The 25,272-nt window shown below is 39.0% G+C and overlaps 1 protein-coding gene across 3 annotated transcripts in view; it reads right to left on the reverse strand.

The window, feature by feature from the left end:
• KIF6 (kinesin family member 6) overlaps positions 1-25,272 on the reverse strand; it is a 375,342-nt gene that overhangs the window by 217,270 nt on the left and 132,800 nt on the right. For all 3 annotated transcript variants that reach the window (XM_025382856.1, XM_025382857.1, XM_025382858.1), the window contains exons 8-10: positions 21,585-21,728; positions 20,230-20,316; positions 13,063-13,166 (exon numbers count right to left, since the gene is read on the reverse strand). In XM_025382856.1, the coding sequence (XP_025238641.1) occupies positions 13,063-13,166; positions 20,230-20,316; positions 21,585-21,728 (335 nt within the window). The remainder of the gene's footprint in view (positions 1-13,062; positions 13,167-20,229; positions 20,317-21,584; positions 21,729-25,272) is intronic.

Genomic DNA, 25,272 nt, shown 5'->3' on the forward strand with positions numbered 1-25,272 from the left:
GGATAGTTTCATGAGGTATCTTATATTTTATCTTGGTGTGCTTTTGCTGTAAGTTGGATGTATACTGTGGACACAAATTCACGTGCTAGTTGGGGTCAAGGCTCCGATACGTTGTGCCCAACTAGAAGGCTTTGCCAAACTACCATTTTTTAATAGGTATAAAATTTAAAAGAAGTAGAATTTATCCCAATGCTTAGCTGAATAGGAAGATAATACCATTTCACAGACCAATGAATAACATGAATTATTCTTGTTCCATTTGGAAGCATTGTCTACTTTATCAGCACTAGGAAATCCTATACTGGGGTTCCTTAACAAAATGAAAACTTTGGATTTTTCTTACAAGTTCTCAGATCTTTATCTGAATGTCAGAGGGACAAGTATCCATAGTGTACTGGGAAGAGAGCTAAAGAATAAAAGCAAAAATGTCTAATTCTAGACTTGGTGGCAGTTCTGAGACAGCATAGGTTTGCTTTGACGTTGCCTATGGACAATTCTTAAAACATATCGTTTATTTTCATTTTATTTTTTAAAACTTGATCTATACAGACAGTTATTTGGATAATTTTCTTTCATTAAGTTCTTTGTGCTCCTGATCTTTATTGCTCGTTTTTTATATAGTCATTTACTTGTCTTAATTTTAATTTTTCTTAATAGCAGAAGCCATGCTTACTCATACGGTTTTTCTAGGTAGGCACCAGGCTTTGTGATGCTTCTGCTTCTTTGACAGCTCTAACAAAGTACTGCTGGTGCTCAATAATCCTCAGGGACTGATAATTAAAGCCCCAGGACAGATCCAAATCTCCATTTTTCACAAGCCCAAGGAATCAAATAGGAGGAGAAATCTCAATACCTCCTCTTCCAAGTCTCAGGGTATGAACCTAAGACAAACTGTTCTCTCTGAAATCTCTTTAGCCTACAGGTTTGTAAGCAAATGAGATAAATGAGAAGATACACCCAAAGGTTAAGTTCTTCACTCATATAAAAATTTGGCACCACCTCCTACCTCAAAACGAAGGAAAACAAAACAAGCAAACAAACGAAATTCTTCTCAGTATCAACAATAACAACAAATCTCAATTCATCTTGTCCATTTATAAGACTGTGTGATATTCACAATTTCATAAAACATTTGAGTATTTTTAGTACAACTATTATACAGATGTTGAAATGCTAAATTCAGAAAATGGAAAACAGGAGGTTTCGTTGACATGTCCAGTTTTGAAAGAACGGAGAGTTCAAAATAAACAACTAGGCAGTACCTGAAAGAAGCATTAAGGTATTAAAATAAAGTATCCCTGCTGAACTTCTACAGGGAGATGCAGAGAATTCCAACTGGCATGAATCCTGAAGAAGAGGGTGAAAGAGAAAACAGGGGCCTGGATTCCACATCTCGATGTTGGACATAACATTTACAAGTCCCCTGTAAAGTCATCTAGGGGAAAAAGTCTTTGCCAGCCTCACTCAAGCCCAAAGTGGTTGTCTGCCTTTCACTTCTGGCATGTTTCTCATGCACTCAGATATGAGTATGGGCATATACATGTGGCTTTCTTCTTCCTGTCTGTCTGTATCTTTTAGAAAGTCTACAATGAGTACATATTACTTGTCCACTTATATATATTACATCATATAAATATACAGACATTTGCAAATTTTTTTAGAAAATCATCACTTTATTTTAAATAAAATGTAATGTTTATGCATCAGCTCTTTTTATGATTCAGGCTGCTAATTTACTTTTGAATTTCCAAATATCTTAAAGGTTTTGGCAAACATCTCCTATTCAGGGAGTGTGTGGAACTCTGTTATGGTTAAGAGTGTGGACAGTAAGATGCAAAGCAAATAGCTCCAGTTTGGAAGCATTTTATGGACATACCATTCTGGCAATTTATAGTTTTTGTTTTGTTTAGCCTTTTAGATATACAGTCTTATATCAACTGTCTAAGAAAATTACCACTTTGAAATAACTAACAATATACAATATTACAGTCCAAATATACAAAAATAATACAAATATTAATGATGAAAATAATTTGAAGATTCCAGAAGCAGATGTAATTTAGATCTCAAAACCAACTACATATAATGCACAATAAGTTGGTATATGCTAAGGGAGAGACATTTGTTTTTAATTAGCTGTGAAATTTAGTATAAAAGTAGAGTAAGAAAAACATTTTTTTCCAAGGTTCATTAATTAAATGAAACAATTTTTTTTCTGTCACTTGGAGGTGTAAAATCAGCAAGTGACATTAATTCTTTTAAGAATGACCTTTAATTTTCTGTAGAAATTTTAGTAAATACAGCCAGGTAAAAATAACAACAACAACAAAAAAATCACTTGTAATCCCAGTAACAATTTTATAGTTTTTTCTTCTGGCACTTTTTCTTCCTGTGTGCATGCATGAGTGTATGTTCTAAAGAGAGACATTAAAACATGATTTGCTTGTTTTCCAGTAGAGAAGCTTGAAAAGACATCTATAAATGAAATAGATTCTTCAGCAATAATAAAAATTGTATCAAGGAATCGTAGTAATAGTAACAGTTAACAATGATGGGGCGCTTGTGGGCCAGGCATTGTGTTCAGTACATAACACGAATTATCCTGTCAATCCTCCTAAGAGCCTTATGATGTGGGTGCCATTACTACTCTCACACAAAAGATGAGTAACAGATGCATGGAGATGATATAATTGCTCATGTATGATGAAAAGATTGAGGACTACAGAATAGGCATGACCATCTTAAGATAGCTAGTCTCCTTAGACTAGGAGAGTCAAGATAAGAATTCAAGCCTCTTAACTCTAAGTCCATCTATATAAAAGTTCCCTGCCTGATCTTAGTGACTAAACAGCTCAGAAAATACTTGTGGCAAAATTCTGAATATTTCCGGTAATTCCTCAGTCATTCATCCTCAAGAGCTGAAATCCACAAGGCCTAGCCCCCAGTGGATACTAAATCAATGATACAGAAGTGATTTCTATCAACAGAGGCTGGTCCTGGGGACCCCGAGTAGAGAGCCATGTGATTTGAAATGAACGGTTCATGAAAGAAGCCAGAGGGGACCTGAAGGCCAGGCAGAGTATTCATTAATTCATGCAACAAATATTTACCGAGAGACCATGTGCCAGGTACTGCTTTAGGTTCTGGGGCAGGCACCGTGGTGAACAACTTAGACAAAGTCCCAGTCCTCATCCAGTGAAGCAAGGAGAGATTGACAAAGGACAATGAAACATATTCCTGCTGCTATAAAGGAAAATAACTCTGTATACAAAGGGTAACAAGTGACAGGGGAAGGTATATTCTAGATAAAGTGGCCCAGGAAGGTCTTTCTGATATGTGACATTTGAGCAAGGAAGTGAGGAGGGCATTTTCAGAGAGAAATGGTGAGGAGACTAGAATGAAAGAGATGTTTGCAGGGAATGAGGTCTTAGCAGTTGACACAAGCTAGGCCATCTGGGGCCTTTGCAATTGGGGCCTGGGTCATGGGAGGGATTCTGAATAGTGAGGTGTAGTTAATATCATTTGAACAGTTTCATCCATAATTACAAGAAATTAGGCACAAGCTTTCTTGAGATTTTTCATTTTCTTTTTTTTTTTTTTTTGAGATGGAGTCTTGCTCTTGTTGCCCAGGCTGGAGTGCATTGGCACAACCTCGGATCACTGCAACCTCCGCCTCCCGGGTTTAAGTGATTCTCCTGTCTCAGCCTCCAGAGTAGCTGGGATTACAGACACCCTTCATCATGCCCGGCTAATTTTTGTATTTTTAGTAGAGACGGGGTTTCACCATGTTGGCCAGCCAGGTCTTGAACTCCTGACCTCAGGTGATCCACCCACCTCGGCCTCCCAAAGTGCTGGGATTACAGGCGTGAGCCACCACGCCCGGCCAAGATTTTTCATTTTCTAATGAGCAGTCTATATAGGACAGAGTTCAGTCATGTTTCAAACAATCTTCAATAGATTGTTCAGACTCTTTTGTAGGCCTTTCTCTCTCTCTCTCCTTCTCTCTCTCTCTCTCCACTCTCTATCTCTAGGTCTACTTCTCATCCTTGAGGTACATAGTTTCCTGAAATCCACTCCTCCTACCTTTACAGTGAAGATTCTTGCAGACTGCAATCTAGAGGGCTTATCATGCCATATAACTTGTGGAGGATGAGTCATGATTTTGAAATGTTTTTAATAGTGGGTTTATAACTAAAACCACTTTGGAGGCCAGTGACAATAAACTGAATATAAAAAGGATAAAGCACTATTGGTCCAAAATTAAGTATCGACAAGAGACTGTCCCTAAAAGACTGGTTTGGTATCTAATTTTCACTAGGACTATATTAACTCAAATACTGCAGAATATTTATTTATTTTATTTGTTTGTTTCTTTTCATTTTAAAAATAGCCTGAGGATCACATTGCAAGACATATAGTCATTGGGATGGTATATCTCAAATTATATGAGATGGTCTTAAAAAATTATTCTGTCTTATGTTTTTTGGAATAAGTTATCAAATTTTAGGCTCAAGAGAGCCACTATACCTGTAGTTGAAATTTGTTCAACTTCAAACATATTGAGGAACTAAATCAAATTAAACTTTTATTAGATTAGCCAATAAAAAATTTGAATTGCAACTTGAGTATGGTGGAGATAGCTTCTCCTAGAGTCACGTTTAAATGCTAACTTTCAAAGGATGAGAGCATTGATGGGTGTTTTGTATGTCACTTCCTATATGAAGTCTTTTCTCTCTGTTTCCTGCCCTTCACAGAACACTCCTCCTCCTCCATCTCTACCAGCTGTCTATCACAGCAGGTGGGCGTCAGCAATGAGCATGTGTGTCTGGACATCTCACCCTCTCTGTGGCACACCACCCTCCTGCAGGATTATTTAATTTGTCTCTGAGCCTCCCAGCTCCTAACACAGTGTCCAACATCGTCCTGTTAGTACTCAATCAGTATTTATCCACTGGAAAAAATGAATACAGGTATAAATTTGTTTGATAAATGAGCGTTTAAGACTCTTCCTTTAGGCATATTTATTTGCACTTAAATAGAAAGCTTGGACATCAATGAAGCTTTTATTAGTACAAATATGTTCTTTTGAAACAAATTCTATGTGGGTTTTATAACACTATGCATTTGGTTTTAAACTATATTTAGTCTTAAATTATTTAATGTTATAATTACTTTTTAAAAGAAATGCCCCAAACAGATTGGATTTGGAGTATGAGAAAAAGGACAGAACCACAGGAGACTTCTAACTTTCTGGCTTGGGCAACAGTACAGCTTGGAGAGACATTGACTGGTAGAAGATACAGTGGTAGAGACCAGGTCTGGGGAAAAATGGAGAGGAATTCAGTTTGGGGCATGTTGAGTTCAGGGCCAGCTGTCAGGTAGAGCTCCTTTTCTCTTAGTTGTTAAATATCCAATGAATGGAATATCTAATTTTATGTAAAAATGCACCGGGGAGGAGATGTGGTGATTGGTATGGCTAAGTAAAAGGATGAATTCAGTTGGCAATCCACCTATAGTAAGCTTGCATGTAGGAAGATTATGATCCTATGGATACTAATTGATAGAGTTTGGCTGTGTTCCCACCCAAATCTCATCTTGAATTGTAGTTCCCATAATCCCGATGTGTCATGAGAGGGACCTGGTGGGAGGTAATTGAATCATGGGGGTGTTTACCCCCATGCTGTTCTCTTGATAATGAGTAAGTTCTCACGAGATCTGATGGTTGTATAAGGGGCTTTTCCACTTTTGCTGGGCACTCATTCCATCCTGCCACCGCAAGTAGAAGGTACCTGCTTCTCCTTTGCCTTCCGCCATGATTGTAAGTTTCCTGAGGCCTTCCAAGCCATGCTAAACTGTGAGTCAATTAAACTTCTTTCCTTTATAAATTACCCAATCTCAGCAGTTCTTTCTAGCAGTATGAAAACAGACTAATACACTAATTGTTACATACCTCATGTTAAATCAGAAGAATTTCCAAACTGGCTCTTGGTCTTGACCTCAGTATTATATCAACTAAGTACTAGTCACCTCAAAATTTAAATCATCACTTTTAACCTTCCTCTGAAGTTCCAGAATTCAATCTGTATTTCTTCATCACACAAAAAATTGAGCCTTTATTATCTTTCCTTTCCCATTTTTTCCACCTCTTGATAACCTGTTTTACAGGCATAAGATGTCGCTATTTTCCCTTATTTACCCCTTTGATATGTGAAACCATCACTTCTATTGATTCTTCATTAACAAGATCTCTCAGACTTTTCTCTTCTCTGTCCTTATTGTCACCACTCAAGTCTCTTCCTTCATCGTCACTCGAAACTGATTATAATGTTTTTCTGATTTCTCACTCCAGTAAATTCTGTCCAATTCTACAAGAGCAGTAATCTTAAAAAAGACTACATCACATAAATTCTTTCACAGTCACCCTACTAAAGTTGCAACTCCTGTTTTATTTTTCCCTTTTCAGCTTCTGCAATCTGAAATGCCCTATATTTTAGTTATCTTGTGTACTGTCTCTCTCTCCACAAGAATGTAAGCTCCATGAGGGCAAGAACATTATTTTGTTTATTCCTATATTTCCCACACCTAAAACAGTGCCTAGCACAATAAGAGAGCAAAATAAACGTTTATTAAATGAATGAATGGATTTCATACTCTCAGACCACAATTTGTTTCCTTGATACCATTAAAGAAGATACCAGCTCCTCTGCATATGGTATCCATAAACCATCATGAGGTCACCATTCATCTGTCTAGTCCTATTCTTCAATTCCTCCATGAGAACCTCAGGCTCCTGCCAGGCCAGTTTCAAATCAGATTCTCATCAATTAGTGTTTGCTATATGCAAGTTCCTATCTTGGTCTCCTGCTATTCTCTACACTCCTTACCCCACCTTGCCCACCCTCTCACATTCCCTTTCAGAACCTTTGTTAGAAGGGTGCCTTCTTCCTCTTAACATCCTTTAGAAATTTTTCAGCTTACTCCATGGGTGAAGTCTTCAGTGACTTCCCTCATTTCTGAATTCCTACAGAATTATTTCACTTTTTATTATTACAGATAGTGAATAAATAATGTATTAACTATATGTAATAAACTGCTATTAAATTTTTTAAACACAGAACTGAAAAGAGTGCATAGATCTCATTTGGTTTAACGCTCTCACTTTACACATAAGAAACTTTAAGTCTGCAGAGTCATTAAAAAACTAATATGGGTAGAATTAAAACTAGAATTAAAGTTAAAATTATCAGTGTCCATTTATTCTCTCCATTAATATATTCCTTCATTCTGTGTTTTATATATACATATATATGTGTATGTATTTGTGTGTATATATGTGTCTGTAAGTTTTCCTCAATAAAACTGTAACTCCTTGGAATTATTTTTTTGTATCCTATACCTCTAACCCTCCACCAAAGCACCTATTAAAATGATTAGTGTCTAGTAGGTGCTCAATAAATTCAGTTTGAAGGATTAACTGCATGAAGACCTCTTTTTCCGTCAGAAAAGGATCCAGATGTTTGGAGGTATCCAGACACTTTGGGACAAGAGTTAATGAAGTCCAATTCAATTTCATCTTGGAAGTAAAATGTTGCTAACAGAAAATATTTTACTCGCTTAGATTTGGGTCAGGATACAATGCTTCCAAGCCTAGCTAAAGATCTACAGGTTTATTGTTTTAACAAAGAAACAATTGTGTATGTGTTTAGAGACTCAATCAAAATCAAATCTTCACCGAATAAGTTCTGTATACATTAACTCGGCTATACAGCCTTTATCCAGCTGTCTCTCTTCAAATATACCCAGTCACCCCCCTTCCCCCGCAAAACGATGTAAACTAAAAATATCATAATAACTGGAGGCTGACATCTGAAATCCTCTTAAATTAAAGCATCCAAGTCCATGCAACAAATATTTACATTAAGCATAGAAATGTTGGGAAATGGCTCAAAAAATTTGTTAGGGCTAGTCATTAACAGACATCTCCAAACTGCTCAATTCATACTAGATAAAACGTCATATCTACTAAGTATCTGTTTTCTGATATTCTTCAGAGAATGTCTGATGGTAATATCCTTATGTCATGCCAATCAACATAATCCTGCAGGAATCTGCAGGACAAAGAAGTAGAAGAGGGTGAGAGCAATTCTGCCACTGTGTCCTGACAAGCTCTGGCATACATACTCTCTCCAGCACCATCATCCCCCTCCTGCCAGCCTCCTGGAGAGTTTGGGTGCAATGAGAGGACTGAAGCTGATTCACATTCCTGAATAAATATCCAGGGGCTCTAGAACACAGAGCAGTACAGACTAATGGTGTTAAACAGCAGCAGCACTTTAGGGGTAAATTTTAATTTATGTCTTTCATTTTAAGATGATAAAAGACTCTTAAGTCTGTTGAAATGTAGGTTGAACTAATGTTCAATCTAAGTAATTATGGAAAAACATAATGATAACAATTTAACATAAACAATAAGAACAAAACACTTTGTCTGAATAATCCGCACTGTCAGTCGTGAACAAGTGCCAAATTTACTACTTTTGTGAAACCGTATGGTTTGCTTTGGCAGGGCGATTTTCGCTTGCAACATTTGTTCTCCCTAATGGCTACTCAGAAATCACTAATAAGACACAATGATACATAGCACACTTCTCTTGACAGCAGACAAGTCATTTCATTGGGAAATGCTGAAGTTTTTTTAGTAGCACATGAACTAGTTTTACATGATTCCTGAGCTCAAAAGTAATTATTGCTATCTCTGCATTCTCATTGTATTTTGTTTCTATCTTCTCATAATGTTTATATATCACATCATTACTTGTGCTTATGTCTGTCATCACCACTAAATTATGAGTTTCTTGAGAGCAGGATCTAGGTTTTGCTCATATCTGTGCCCTACTCAGGGCCTAACAGAGTTTTGTGAATACTAGATAATGAGTGTTAAATGAACGAACAAACAAACCAATTGCACAAAAAACTACTGGCAACCCTCCAGACTGTCTATAGAATCTGTTGAGGTTGACATTTGTATATTTCTTATCTACAGATCAACAGAAATCAATCCAGGATCTAAAAGTCCTTCAGTATTTCAATCTGTTGTCACAATTTTAGTTTTCATTCTATCCCCCAAACTCCTGTGAAAGAAAAATGTGATTGTTATTTGACTGTTATACCTTCTAAACAGAAAAATTCAGTTATGGAATAAATGGCAAGTTAGTAAAAGATATAATATAAATATTATACAATTTAAGAATCATAAAGAAGATATAACAAAATTTGCTCATTCTTATTGCATATGCTTTATTGCATTTTTCTTTTGTTAAATTATAATCTGTGGTCATTCCTTGAGAAAGGATCTGGGGTGGTATTCTTTCAGTCTGAAAGTTTGCATGTCTACAAAATGCTTTTTTTCATCTTCACATTTGAATACAAATTTGGCTAGATTCAGAAAAATACATTTAAAGTACTTTTTGTTTGTTTCCTTAGCACTAGATGTTCTTGTTTTCAGAATTGTTGATGAGGAGTCTGCTCTAAATCAGATTCTTGATTTAGAGAAATTTTTTGTCCTCTCTGGTAACTTTCGTGATTCTTTTCTGTATTTTGTGGCTGTAAAAATTTTCTACAATAGGACTATATAGCTTAGCACTTGGTAGCTTTTCATTCTGAAGTTGCATGTCTTTTTTTTTAGTTCCAGGAAATTCTGAGATATTATTTCTTAACTGTTGGCTCCTCTGCATCATCTCTATTTTCTTCTCACCAACACCTATTCATCAGATATTGGTAAATATAGAGCTAATCTCTATGACACTTTTCTTTTAACCTATCCCTTTATCCTTTTATCTCATATTCTGGAAGAAATCCTTAGCCCTGATCGTCCTAGCTCACCAATTTGCCCCTCGGCTTTTGTATCCTGTTATTGAGCCATCTGTTAAGTTCTTAGCAACAACAGCTTTTTTTTTTTTTTTTCATTTCCAAGATTTCCCCTTGATTTTGCTTCATAAAAGTCAACTCTTGTTCTTGTTTCATAGATGTAATACCATATTCTATTTCTCTAAAGATATTAATCACCTTGGGTAATGTTTAGTTCTAAGGCCCTACAGATTACACAATCTTCTTGTTCTTACCCTTCTCAGACTTTTGGTCTCATATTTCTAATTCCAGCCACTCCTGAACCACGGGCTCATCTTTCCTGGACTCTCAGGTATCTCAGCTTGGGCAGCCGGTCTGGGATGAGGGGCTGAAGCAGCTGCTGGTGCTGGAGCTTCTTCTTATTTTTCTTTTTCTTTTTTTTTTTGAGACGGAGTCTCGCTCTGTCGCCCAGGCTGGAGTGCAGTGGCACGATCTGGGCTCACTACAAGCTCCGCCTCCCGAGTTGACACCATTCTCCTGTTTCAGCCTCCTGAGTATCTGGGACTACAGATGCCCATCACCAGGCCCGGCTAATTTTTTTGTATTTTTAGTAGAGACGGGGTTTCACCATGTTAGCCAGCATGGTCTCGATCTGCTGACCTCGTGATCCGCCTGCTTCGGCCTCCCAAAGTGCTGAGATTACAGGCGTGAGCCACCGCGCCCGACCGTTTCTTCTTATTTTTCGTGAGAATAGGGTATGGATAAATAGAGCTGAAGACAGCAACTGGTCTTCAGAGTTTCTCTGGGCTCTGTCAGCTACCTAGGGTCCTTCCCTGTCTCTCCATCCTCAACACTGCAGAAGAGGAGTGCTCAGGGGTTCACAGGACAAACTGCCCCCACTACAACAGCTCTACCAAATGCTCATTGGCTGTTCCTAGTCCTCTCTTGCTCCAGGGCTCCACACTTCCAGATGTGAAGCCATTATTATGCTGCCCCTATGCCTTTGTCTATCCTTTTCTCTTGCCCATCTCAAGTCCCACCTCTCAGTCCCTCAGGAATTCCTTGAGATCTCTAGACCATCAAGAAGTCTGCTTCCTGTTTTTAGGTATGACGAGAGATCCATGTGTTTATCCCAGTGCTATAATTCTCTAGATTTGGTACAATAGAGGGAACCTGCAGCACACTCAGTCTGACATACTGAAACCACCACATTCAAAATCTTACCCTTAAACTAAGCCTCTTGAAAAACATAGAGGATACACAGGAATTCGCAGAAACACTGGTACTGATTTTCTTTTCTTTTTTTGAGATGGAGTTTCACTCCAGGCTGGAGTGCAATGGCGCGATCTTGGGTCACTGTAACCTCTGCCTCCTGGGTCAAGTGATTCTCCTGTCTCAGCCTCCTGAGTAGCTTGGATTACAGGCATGCGCCACCATGCCCAGCTAATTGTGTATTTTTAGTAGAGACGGGGTTTCTCCATGTTGATCAGGTTGGCCTCGAACTCCTGACCTCAGGTGATCCATCCACCTCGGCCTCCCAAAGTGCTGAGATTATAGGTGTGAACATTGGTACTGATTGAATATGTTGCTTTTAGACTCAGTTTCCCCCTTCCCCTATTTGACTCTGCATCACAAGAAACTACATGCCTCGACTTTTTTAGCAACTGGCTTCTGGGTAACTTCAGCCAACAGGAAGCACTGGTGGAAGACTGAAAGGGGGATGTGAGAGAAGCCAAGGATGTCCCTTTGGATGGTGTCTCAACTAGCACCTGTGGCTCTTCAATGGCTGCAGCTGCTGTCAGACAGCACCCAGTATGGTCTAGCTTCTGCCTGTCAGCTCCTGCTCGTAGGTTCTGGTATCATCACCTTCTCCTATTGTCCCTGCAATCCTAGGGGCATAGAGGCTCCTGCTGTTACTGATCTCTGGGGTGTTGCTTCATTTCCTGTTTAGTTTCTCAGCAAAACTGTCCCCTGGCAATCAATTTCCTATATTAAATTCCTTTTGTTAAAAGGCCTAGAGTGGTTCTGTTTTCTTGACTGGATCCTGACTTGTAGATCAAAATTCTGAAGGGACCTTTTCAAAGACAATAATTGGCAATTCCCTTCTTTGAGGGGAAAGGAGCACCATAGTGAAGATAGTCTGAGGTTAGTGTTCTCAATATCTACGATATCCCAAGTTGTTTGAAGAAACGACATAAAACTTTTTTTTTAACTTGAATTTTTGGCAATATGCTTCCCCTTAATTGCAAATATGCCACAAAGCAGTCTTGCAAGAAAAGCCTTAGGGGCCTATCATATTATTAAATACAGTGTTCTGGAATTAGGAAACGCTATCCCACAGGAGTGAAAGCTTTGACTATAACAGAAACCTTGCTGAGGCTTCTCAAGCTTTAGACCTACCTCAGGGGCAGCTATGAAATAGTTTAAAGACAATTACTTTTATTCTCTTTCTTATTTACAATTTTCTTCATTAAGGGAGTGTTAGCTGAAATTATAGTATATCTTTAGAAAAGTCCTATGTAGCTCTATTTCTCATTTGGAAATAGAGAATGACATGGCCTTCAAAGTCTGGCCCATTCTTACTACCCAATACATGCTTAATAAGCAGCACAGAAACAAGAAAGCCCACTGTGATCAGAGAGAGAATGAGAGCCACATTGTACCACTGATATGCCATATGGCTGCAAATCTAAAGGCTCTGAAAGATGCCGCAGTTGTATAAAGCCCTGAATACCTGCTTTCATTCCCAGTTAGAGTGTTTGAGCTATAATATATGGGCCATCCATTTATTAAAGGAGAGAGCTTACTTTGGCATGGGATAAATTGGTGCTTGTAGTAAGATGCTGTTTAATACAAAGGATGTCTCTTGAATTCCTTTCAGATCTGAGACCCACAGCTCAAGAGTGTTTGGTGTGTGTGTTTTAAAATTGCATGACTATTATACAATTCCTTTTCTTCAGCTGGCATGAGAAGGATATTCCCATCCTCTCTTTGCTCTGTTCTTTACTTCCTCAAAGCTGAGGCGGCAAAAACAGTGCCAGCCTTATCCAGCTTTTCATGGAAAGCCGCCACTCTTAACTGGCGCCTAAATGCAATTTCAGACTGTCCCAGGAGACCTTCATGCTTTGAGGTGAATTCATAACATTAGGGCCAACAAAGAAGTTAACACAAACTTTCACTGTTAAAGAAAAAGAAAAAAAAAGGCTGCAGGCTTACTGAAGGAGCTCTGCTTCTGTGAGTGCCTCTGTCCTCTGCTCCCCAGTGACCATGGCCAGTTCATCCTTCAGTTCCTGGATTTCCTTTTGTAGGCGTTTAATCATCTACAAATGGTAAAGAGGCAGAGCAAATGTCAACTTCTCAATAAGGTTAACTTGGTGACAGAGAACATACAGCTCTTACAATTATGACGATTTTATGGACACGAAAATGGGTAATGGTATAAAAAGCCAGCTTTGTTAAATCTTAACGTTTTGTCAAAATAGTTCTAGACTTTTTTTTTTTTTTGAGACAGAGTCTCACTCTATCACCCAGGCTAGAGTGCAGTGGTACAATCTTGGCTCACTGCAACCTCCGCCTCCCAGTTTCAAGCTATTCTCCTGCCTCAGCCGAGTAGCTGGGACTACAGGTGTGTGCCACCATGCCAGGCTAATTTTTTGTATTTTTTTAGTAGAGACAGGGTTTCACCATGTTAGCCAGGATGGTCTCGATCTCCTGACCTCACGATCTGCCCACCTTGGCCTCCCAAAGTGCTGGGTTTACAGGCATGAGCCACCTTGCCTGGCCTCTATAATTTTTTTAAAACAAATAAAACATTACTGATGTAACTGGAACTCCCTATTGGTATCCCCCTTCCATCCTTCCTGGGGTGATCACTGTACTGCATTTAAGAGATCTGATTTCTCTGTGTGTTTTCATACATTTACTCCATATGTATGCATGTACTCATAAATAATGTATTGTATCATTTTGCATGCCCTAAACTTTATGTAAATGTTACATTACTGCATGTAATTGCAACTTGTTCTTGTCCTTCGCATTGTGTTTTTAAGCTTATTAATATTGCTTCATGTGGCTCTAGTTCATTAATTTTCATGGATATATAGTATTTCAGTAAAGGAATATATCAGAATCTATTTGTCTCCTGTTGACGAACATTTAGGATTTTTACTTTTGCTATTACGAACAGTGTTGCTATGAACATTATGAATCTCTTTGAGCACGTATGCAAGAGTTTCTCTATAGTGTGCACTTTAGAAGTAGGATTTCCTGACTGGAGAGTATATGTATCTTGCCTTTATTATATATTGTTAAATTGTGCTTCAGAGTAGTACAAATTTACATTCCTATCAACTACAGATGTAAGTTCCTGTGCCCACATTTTTGTCAGTGTGTAATATTGACAGGTACTTTCGTTTTGCCAATCTGGTAGGTGTAAAATGATATCTCATTTTGGTTCTAATTTGCATTTTTGTGATTATTTGTGAAGTTGATCATTTTGCATATGTATATTGGCAGTTTGGATTCTTCCTTGCTCAAAATTATTTATTCCCATTCTTGTCCGTGTTTCCATTTACTTGTTTTGCCTTTCCTTATTGATTTGCTAGCTTCTTTCTATATTCTAGATGTGAATCCTTTGTTAGTTTTATGCAGTGCACCTGCTTTCTCTCAATCTATGTCATGTTTTTCACTTTGCAGTGTTCTTTTTGTTAAATGAAAGTTCTGAATTTCAATATAATCTAATTAGCACCTTCTTCCTTTATGGGTTGTACTTTTGTGTCATTTGAAAGAAAATCTATCTTATCCCAAATTGTAGGAATATATTCTTATATGATCTTTTAAAAGTGTTAAAGGTTCAATTTTCACATTTAGGTGGATTTTATTTTGTATAAGGTATGAAATAGGGATCAAATTTTAATTTATTTTAAATGGCTAACCATACAAGATTTGCTATTATAATTATATTATATAATATGTTTATACATATAAATGTGTCTATTTCTGGGTTATTGGTTAAACACATTTGTTTATTTTACTATAAATGGCAATACCACACTGATTTAATTACTAAATCTTAAGAAAGTTGGCATCTAGATAAGCCCCTTTCATCCTGTTCTTATCCAAAGTAGACTTGGCTATTCTTGGCCATTTGCTCTTCCACGTAAATTTTAGATCCAACTTGTCAAATTCTACCAAAGGTTCTCTTCAAATTTTAACTGGAATTATTACATTCAATTAAAAGGTTAATTTGGTCAGACATCAAATTAATGATATTAAATTATCCCATCCATAAACATGGTATAGCTTTCCACTGATTCCTTTCAACAAGGATTTATAATTTTCTTTATAAATACCTTACATGTCTTTAATTATATTTTCTATCAGGAATTTAAAAGTTTTTGTTGATACTGTAAATATAATTTTTGTAAAATTATATGTTCTAACTGTTGGCTTCTGGCATATAGGAAGGCAACTCATTTTTATGTATGGATTACGTACCAAATAATTTTCTGAAACTTCGGGCATTCTATTATCATTAAATAGTCTTGGATGTTCTATGTAAGCAATAAAATTGTCTGCAAGTAATGACAGATGCTTTTCTTCTTTTCTAATTCTTATACATTTTATTTCTTGTTATTGTCTCATTTTCCTAGCTAGGACTTCCAAGTTCAATTCTTAAGACATTCCTGTCTTATTTCTTCTAACATTTCACCTTTAAAATGATGTTTTCAAAGTATGGTTGAATGTTTAATGTGCTCAAACACTTTTTCTGCAACTGGGGATGAAATAATATAATTTCTGTCTTTAAACTCTGAATGTGATGAATCATATTAATTCATGTGATTAGTATTTTAGTACAAACAATCTCAGGCATATAAAGCAATATAAAAGAATACCTTGTACCCACTACTTAGCTTAAGTGAACATCCATGTACCCTGTACTTAAGAAATAGAACATTACAGACCTGTCTGAAGACCTCACCCCTATATAGTCTTCCCCAAATGAATTCCCCATTACCATTATCTTAAATTTGCTTTTAACTTTTCTCATTTTTTTCTTACACTATACATTGATATATTTTCTAGTGACAGATTACCTTGAATTCCCAAAATAAACCCAACTAGTTTGTGATACTGTGTCATATTAATAATCTTCCTATCATAATGCAAAATTCCTAAAACAAAAATTAGCAGGCTTGATCCAGCTTTTATCCTTTCTGGAATATTTGGTATTACTCAAAACTTGAAAGAAAAACACCATAGGATCTGGTCTGTCCTTCCTTCCTTTCTCTCTCTTAGTAGCTTTACTTTTTTTTTTTTTTTTTTTTTTTTTTTTTTAAACACAGAGTTTTGCTCTTGTCTTGTCACCCAGGTTGGAGTACAATGGCACCATCTCAGCTCACTGCAACCTCCGCATCCCAGGTTCAAGCGATTTTCCTGCCTCAGCCTCCTGAGTAGCTGGAATTACTAGCGCCCACCACCACACCCAGCTAATTTCTGTATTTTTAGTAGAGACAAGGTGTCACCATGTTGGCCATGCACCTGACCTCAGATGATCCACCCACTTGGCCTTCCAAAGGGCTGGGATTACAGGCATGAGCCACTGCACCCGGCCCGCTTTACTCATTTTCTAACTTCTTTTGCTTGGGGATTGTCAGACTACAGGGGTTATGTAAATTTGAACTTCAAACCTACGTGAGGCAGAGCTAGGGTTTCACATTTTTCAGAGTAGTTTTCAGAGAAACTACTTTTTGTTCTACCTATAGACCAGTCTAAAGTGGACAAGCTTACCTGACTTCTCCATATGCTAGTGGATAGATTGTTTTTGTTTTGTTTTGTTTTGTTTTTCTAATTCTCCCTTTCACTGGTTTTGTGTTGGGGAAAAGAGAGGATGTCAGGTTCAGCACCCATCTTGCAACATCCCAGGGCTTTGATCTCTATTCCTTTGCTACAACCTCCTTTACATCTCCACTCCAGGACAACTGCAGCCTCAGCTTAGTTTCTGGGCTCTGGAAAATTCCCTTACTTCCTTTCAACCTTACATATGTATTTCAAAGATGCTTGGGTATATAGGTGAGTTTCAGATTATTTGGACCATATCAACAGGACCAGAAGTCCCAAAGAACATGATATTGAGTATTTTGAACATGTCGTGCTCCTAGAATTTTACTGAAATGTACAGGCTCATGTGGGTTTTGTTTGCTTCTTTTTAAAAAATATTCTTAGGATCATCAATCTACACAGAATGAAAATCCTTAGACAGTAACTACATTGGCACCCTTCTCTATTAAACTAATATTGATGTCATATTTTCTATTTTTACTAAGGCATTTAAGTCAAATCTAATAACAAATTATTCTCCTGTCTTATTGAATAAAAATCTCAAAACTAAGCCAAGTGTTTTTGGTTTTGAGATTACTACAGTTATGCCTCCCATCCAATTACTGAAGGAACCCTGGCATTAGAGACATCCTTAGGAGATTTGAGCTCATGCCCAGTCACCACAGGCTCTGGCCTTGCTCATAGTTCTTTTACCACCTGGTCTCTCTGAGGTACCAATACTTTTTTTGCTTTGTTTGGTTTGGTTTGGTTATTTTTGAGATGGAATTTCGCTCTTATTGCCCAGGCTGGAGCACAATGGCGCAATCTTGGCTCACTGTAACCTCTACCTTCTGGGTTCAAGCAATTCTCCTGCCTCAGCCTCCCGAGTAGCTGGGATTACAGGCATGCACCACCACGCCAGGCTAATTTTTTGTATTTTTAGTAGAGATGGGGTTTCTCCATGTTGATCCAGCTGGTTTCAAACTCCTGACCTCAGGTGATCCACCTGCTTCAGCCTCCCAAAGTGCTGGGATTACAGGTGTGAGCCACTGCGCCCGGCCTGAGGTACCAATACTTTTAAAGAAAGCAGAACAAATCCTTATTGGCTGGCTTCATATTTGCCATTAAATTTTGAAAGTAAGATATAGGAAATGCCACCCAAGTTTGGTCTTGAGTGGTTTGTAGGACAAATTCTCAACTGTCACTTGTGCCTCAGACAAGCTCTGTACATAAAATGACTGACAGTAATGTCAGTTTTTAGAAGCAATTATAAAAGAGACCAGGAAACAGCACTTGTCAATTACCAGATTAGTCTGCACCAGGAAGACCTCAACATTTGTTCAATCAATTATCAGCTATTAGCTTTTGATTCCTCATTTCTCTTTTCTTCAAATCTCTCACAGACCTATATCAAACACATAATAATGTTTACCTTTTTTTCAAATTCTTCACATTCCTTCAAAGAAAAGCCTCTAGCCAAATGCAAAAAAAAAAAAAAAAAAAAAAAAAAACAAACCAATAAAACCCTCCAATGTCTAATATGTTTATTTTCCGTAAATTCTGAACTAGTTTTTGCCTTGGGCTAGTCACTTTGTTAACTCTCTTTCTCATTCGGCATTGTAATGCTATAGGACTACTGGAAGGGTAGAAGGGTAGGGACAGCAACAAAATCCACCTAGGAGTTCAGTTCCGCCCAAATCATGCCTTTGCATTCTGTCTCCTTTCCCCAGCAGGAACACTGTGTGATGCTGATACCTGATCAGGGCCTATGCTGAAATCGATGCTGCCTCACCCATTGGTTTCTCCAGAAGAGAACTCCATCAGAGGAGCTTGGTGCTTTCTGAGGCAAGCAGAACAAAGCAGATAGCCTCCTTATTCCTTTGTCCTCCTTCCCCTCTGTCATTCCATGGGGAGAAAGAGGAGAAAGGACAATCAAGGGGAAGTAGTAATTAATATGGGTAACAATTAATTTGATCATTTTCTTTTTGATTTTAGAAATTTATAAATGAAACACTGCTGGTAAGATTTCACATTTTTTTGGTCAGGCGTGGTGGCTGACGCCTGTAATCCCAGCACTTTGGGAGGCCGAGGTGGGCGGATCACGAGGTCAGGAGATCGAGACTATCCTGGCTAACACGGTGAAACCCCATCTCACTAAAAATACAAAAAATTAACCGGGCGTGGTGGCAGGCACCTGTAGTCCCAGCTACTCGGGAGGCTGAGGCAGGAGAATGGCGTGAACCTGGGAGGCGGAGCTTGCAGTGAGCCGAGAGCATGATACTACACTCCAGCCTTGGCGACAGAGCGAGACTCCGTCTCAAAAAAAAAAAAAAGATTTCACATTTTTTTTACAATGCAGATTACTAAGCCCATACCAGCTTATTTTCCAGAGAAATAAGAAAAGTTGAGGGATTTGAAAAATAATATAATCTTAATTATGGAATTTGATATAATTGAGATATTTTATTTTAACATTTTCAGTGTTGGCATAAATTGATTCAGTGTTGCATTTCATTTACAGAAAACTAACAAAATAGAGAATAGAAAATATCTGCATTTATGGTAAGCTAAATTATTACCATGTAAATTTTTTTTGCTTAAAAACAGTTTTTTGATAAAGCAGGATTTACTGTTATAAAACTAGAAGTTTGACGGATCAAGCCAATAATGAATTTTAAAAAACACTAGAACAAGGGACAGAACGAGTATGTAAAATATGGTTCTACTGAATGGCTATTAGAACTTTTCTTTCTTTATGAGCTTTTATATAAGATGGACTATTATTGGCCTGGCACGGTGGCTCACGCCTGTAATCCTAGCACTTTGGGAGGCCAAGGCAGGTGGACTGCCTGAGCTCAGGAGTTCGAGACCAGCCTGGGCAACGTGGTGAAACCCCGTCTCTACTAAAATACAAAAGAAATTAGCCGGGTGTGGTGGCGTGTGCCTGTAATCCCAGCTACTTGGGAGGCTGAGGCAGGAGAATTGCTCCAACTTAAGAGTTGGAGGTTGCAGTGAGCCGAGATCATGCCACTGCACTCCAGCACTCCAGCCTGGGCTACAGAGCGAGACTCTGTCTCTACACACACACACACACACACACACACACACACACACACACACACACAAAGATGTACTATTATTGTCTCTCGATAGTTAAACTGATGTATTTTCAAAGGTTAAGTTATTCATATAAATGTAATCATGTGTGATTCTGTTGTATGAGTCCTTAGGATTCTCTGCACGTCTTTGACGGGAAGCAATGGGAAGCTGCAAGTAGGAAGAGCAGTGGCTCTTGAGTTAGACTGCCTGGGTGTGAAGGCCGACTCTGCTACTTATTAGCACTATGACTCTGAGCAAGTTATCAAACATCTTTTTATCTCGGTTTTGTCATCTTTAAGGTGGAGATACAGATAGCATCTACTTATAGGTTATTTAGAGGATTAAATGAGTTAATATGTTTCCACTACTTAGAACATTCCCAGTACAGAGTAAGTGCACCTACAAGTTTTAGCTAATCTTTGACATACTTCAATATATTTTTTAATATAGTTAAAAGGTGCTTACCAATCTGGGATCAATTTCTTCATTAAGAACAGCTTCATTCTTTATGAGTGCCACTCGCTGTGCAAATCTGCAGGTAGATATAGACTCCTAAGAAAGCAAAGTAACTTCTTAAAATATTATGGCACACAGAGATCTCTCTCTAGAGAAAGCTTAATTTTTATTCACAGAAAAAAGATACATACCTAAAAAGTGATGTGTATAAAACTCACAACGAGGAACTATGCCTCTAAATTAGGAAGCTTTGCTCTAGAACAGCAGTTCCCAACCTTTTTGGCACAAGGGACTGGTTTTGTGGTAGAAATTTTTCCACAGACAGAGGGTGCAGGTGGTGTGGTTTCAGGATGAAACTGTTCCAACTCAGATCATCAGGCATTAGATTCTCATAAGGAGCGGACAACCTAGATCCCTTGCATGTGCAATTCATAATCGGGTTCACACTCCTATGAGAATCTAATGGCACCATTGATCTGACAGGAGGTGGAGCCCAGGCAGTAATGCTAGCTCCACCACCACTCACCTCCTGGTGCGCGGTTCAGCTCCTAACAGGTCACAGACCTCGTACTGGTCCACAGCTTGGGGGTCAGGGACTCCTGCTCTAGAACATTATTTTTTAACTAAATTTTATTTTGGCTTAATAAAATTACCAATGCCAAAAAGTGAGAGATCACAAGGTCCTAAATGGCAGCTGGTAGAGTATGTGTTTTCAGTTGTTGATCACTTAGACCAGAACCACATATATGAATCATAATCATAGCAAGAGCCATAATCCACACACACGAAAGATCACAAAATAAAGATTCATAACAGGTCAAAAAGAGAGGCTGGTCAAGGCATCTTACAATCAAAGTCTTGGCTTTGTTTCCTCCTCTGGGGAGTGTCTGGATCCCAAACATGAAACATCAGCTGGCTCTAAAGCAACCCAGAAGAGCCATTCAGTAGCTGGCTCCTGCCAAAGCATCCCGGTTGCTTCACTCAGCAACGTTTCTAGGGACACATCTCAGAGATATCTCCAAGGTATCCAGCTCTTAGTCATCAGGGCAACATCAAGCAAGAGAAGCGGATGGGTCAGCTTTCCCATTTCTTTGGGTGACATAGCCAACCCATCAGTAGGCCTTCCAAAATCTGTGTATGAGGCTTCTTCAAACTATCCTGTGCTGTGTGAAGTCAATTCTCAAATGGGGTTATTATAACAATGACAAATAGCCCACAGCTGTGAACTCTGTAGGGTAGTGCCCTCTGAAGGCATAACTCAACCCAGCTGAAAAGGTAGAAACCCACCCAAGATCCTCAACTCTGTCTCACCAGCTAGCAGTAAAAACCTAGATTAACATCTCCAGAAAGAAGAGCCAACATACATCGAGATTCCTTTTCTCCAAGGAGAGTGTTGCAATCATAGTTGTCATGCAGTTCCCTCCCAAACTGTCTCGTAGGACACTGGTCATCATGGAGTTTCTATAAGGAATGTGTGAACGATGCTTTTCTGAAAGGGCAATGATAACCTGTGGTAAAGTAGAAAGGTAATGGGATTAATTTAGCAGAAAATGCACACCTGACAAACAACGGAGCTTCAACAGCAATAAAAATGCAAAAGGAAATAACAACTAAATGCAGGGTGAAGCCCAAAGCTTGAGTACAGAATAAATATCTTAACAACAATATTCACTACAAGATGGTGAAGACTGAATAAAGTAAATGTACCATAACTGCAGCATTGTGAGCCCCATGATTTTTAGACAAATGAAATAACCTGTATAGAACTGGATACACTGTTATTCTGTTTATAGCGATTGGAAAATTTGTATAAAAACACAAGAGTAAAACATGCCTGATTACTTTAATTACTTTAATACTACCAAAATTGGGCCATATGCCAGTAAACAATAACTAAGGGAAACAGCATAGGATGGTGGTTGAAGTCCCAGATTCTCATGCAAGATTGTCTAGGTGCAAGTCCTAGCTTTCCTAGGGCATGTCACTCAACATGCCTCAGTCTCCTCATCTGTAAAACAGGAATAAAAATAGTACCTACCTCATAGGTAGTTGAGATGATTAAAAGAGTTAAAATGTGCAAATTACTTTGAATAGCACCTAGCCCATAACAAGTGCTGAATATAGGTTTGCTCCCATTGTAAGCAACAGGGGTAGTTTACCTTGGTTCAGCTCAGGCTTGCTCACTTTACACTTCATGAGTTCCTTAGGTACTTAATGGGAAAGTACTAGATGGATGGATGGCAAATGGAGCAAAGACTGCTGGGGTTGTCCCGAAAGGAGGCACTTGGGGCTCAGGGTTATCCTGGGCAGACAAAACCAGTGCTAGAATGTTCATTACAAGGCAGCAGGAATCAGCCACCCACAGGATGTGTCTTCAAGGGCATCACAAGGCCCTGGCTCCTGAAAATACCTCCGCCAACACCTGCATTGTTCTAGTCCTGCCTCCTCCCAGGTGTGTAATTTCCATCAGCAGAACTTCCTCTACTTTTTTGGTTTACAAAACAAAAAGGGAGCATTGCTTTCTGAAGGCTGTTTTGAGCAAAATACGTAACTATACCACTAGTCTCACTCTAAATTCATGACCACAGGTGTTGGTAAATTCAGTAATCCTGTGATCGCTCTCTCTCAAAAATCACTTTTCAACTCTCAGAAATGAGACCTTCACACTTTTCTCCTTTTCCTTCAAACCTTTCTTCACCCTCTCCTCTCCTCAATTTCACTTTGAGCTGATGGCCACACTTCTACTAGATATGACAGATATAGATTCAGAACCCTGACCAGGGCTATCTCATGTCTCCATCGTTAAAGCCCCTGTACATTCTGCCCTTCGCCTTCTTATTGTCCTGCTCCTGTCTAAGGCCAGCCCTCCATCCTTGGCCTCATCTGCTCCCTCCTACTTTTCTCCTACAATTACCTCCTCTCTCTTCTGAATTGATTTCCCTTTCATCTGGACAATTCCCATTCTGCATGCCCACTACAGTCCTAAACTAAGATGGCTCTTGCCAAGGTCATCAGCAACCTTCATTGTACCAAGAGCACTGATTGCCATCTTACAAGACTTCTGAGCTGAGTAAGTATGCAACACTGGTACTCAGTGCCTCCCTTGGGAAACACTTTATTCACTTGGTAACTGGGACATCACACTTTCCTGGTTTTCATCTTTCCTCAAAAACTAGTTAATGAATATTTCTTTTTCTTATTCCCAAAGTACAAACTTTGGAGTGCCCTGGGGCTCAGTTCTTGATCCTCTTTTCTGTCTTATCTATACTCTCTCCCTATGTAATCTCATCCAATTGCTTGGCTTTAATTATCATTTTATTTATTTATTTATTTGAGACAGAGTCTTGCCCTGTTGCACAGGCTGGAGTGCTGAAGTGCGGTGGCACCATCTTGGCTCACTGTAGCCTTTGCCTCTGGGGTTCAAGTGATCCTCGTGCCTCAGCCTCCGGAGTAGCTGGGATTACAGGTGTGCATCACCACACCCAGCTAATTTTTTGTATTTTTAGTAGAGACGGGGTTTTGCTATGTTGGCCAGGCTGGTCTCAAACTCCTGGCCTCAAGGGATCCACCCGCCTCAGCCTCCCAAAGTGCTAGGATTACAGGCGTGAGCCACTGTGCCCAGCCATTGCCTGGCTTTTAAATGCATCTATATCCTGATATCTTCCCAGTTTATACCATCAATCTCAACCTCTTCCCTGTGCTACTATCATCTTGGAAACTCTACATCTCCACCTGGATTTCTATTTTTGATTGTCTTTCCTGTCTGCCCCCAAGCCTGATTCTTTCCTAGATCTTACCCATTATTACTAAGGCCCCATCATCAACCCAGTTGCTCAGGCCAAAACCTTAGGCAATCATCCTTGATTTGCCCTCATCCCCAATATCCAATCCATCAGCAACTTCTATTAGGTTTACTTACAAAACTTGCAAGAATTGGACCACTTCTTGCCACCTCTTCTTACCACCACCACTCCAGTTCAAGCCTCTGGGGTCCCTTGCTTGGGCAACCACACAGGCCTTGGATTAGTCTCCCTGCTTCTACTTTTGCCCTTCCATGATCTGTTTTCCATACTGCAGCCAGAAAATCTTCACACAGTCTAAGTTATGCCAAGTTGCTCCCTAATACACTTAGTATAATATCCCAGCTCCTGTGTGATCCCTCCCTGCAGACTTATCTGACATCATGTCCTGTCATGTTCCCTGGGCCTGCACTGGCCTTCTGACTGTTGATTCAGCATGTCAAGCTTATCCCCACATCAGAGCCTCTGAAATTGCTGTTCCTTCTGCCTAGCATGCTCTTGTCCCAGATTTCCATACAGCTTTCTGCTTCTCATTATTCACATCTTTGCTCAAATTTTGTTTTCTCACAAGGGCCTTCCCTGGACACCCTATCAAAAATAATATACCTATCTTCAGCCTGTTAATCTATTTTATTTTTCTTATACTACTTATCACTATTTAAAATTATATCTAGGTACTTATTTGTTATCTGCTTCCCCTCTAGGCTTTCTGCTCTGCAAGGCCAGAGATGTTGTCTCTCTTCTTCATAGCTCGACCCACACTGCCAAAAACAGTGCTCAGCACTTGGTAACATGGCAGAAACAAAGCTGTCTCCCTCAGCTCTCGTGGCAGCCCTTATTCTAGTTTGACTTCCTATGAAATCACTTTTCCTAGTCTGGCTTGAAAGTCATGTTTTGCTTAAGACGTAGCTCTACCAAGCAGACAGCCCTATGTAGGGTTTGGAGGTGAGCAGTGAGAGGTGATAGCCGTAAGGAAGAACATCAGATTCATGGGGGGCATGGTGGCAGAGGCATCTGGTTCTTCTGAGGCAGCTGCAGGGAAGTTTCTGGAATCCAGTGCCATGTGGCTATACAGTAGTACTTTGCAGAGCAGTTAGGTGCATCTCCTGGTCGCTCTGTGTAGCAGCCAAACCCAGTTTTCTGACTTTTCTTGAGATTTGTTATGTTTAATAAGCCATGCTTCTTACAATAGCTAGAGCGGATTTTCCAGTTTACAACTAAGAAATTTGATGAATATAAAATGTGCTCAACA

This window comes from Theropithecus gelada, chromosome 4, assembly GCF_003255815.1.
Source record: "Theropithecus gelada isolate Dixy chromosome 4, Tgel_1.0, whole genome shotgun sequence".
Lineage (NCBI taxonomy): Eukaryota > Metazoa > Chordata > Mammalia > Primates > Cercopithecidae > Theropithecus > Theropithecus gelada.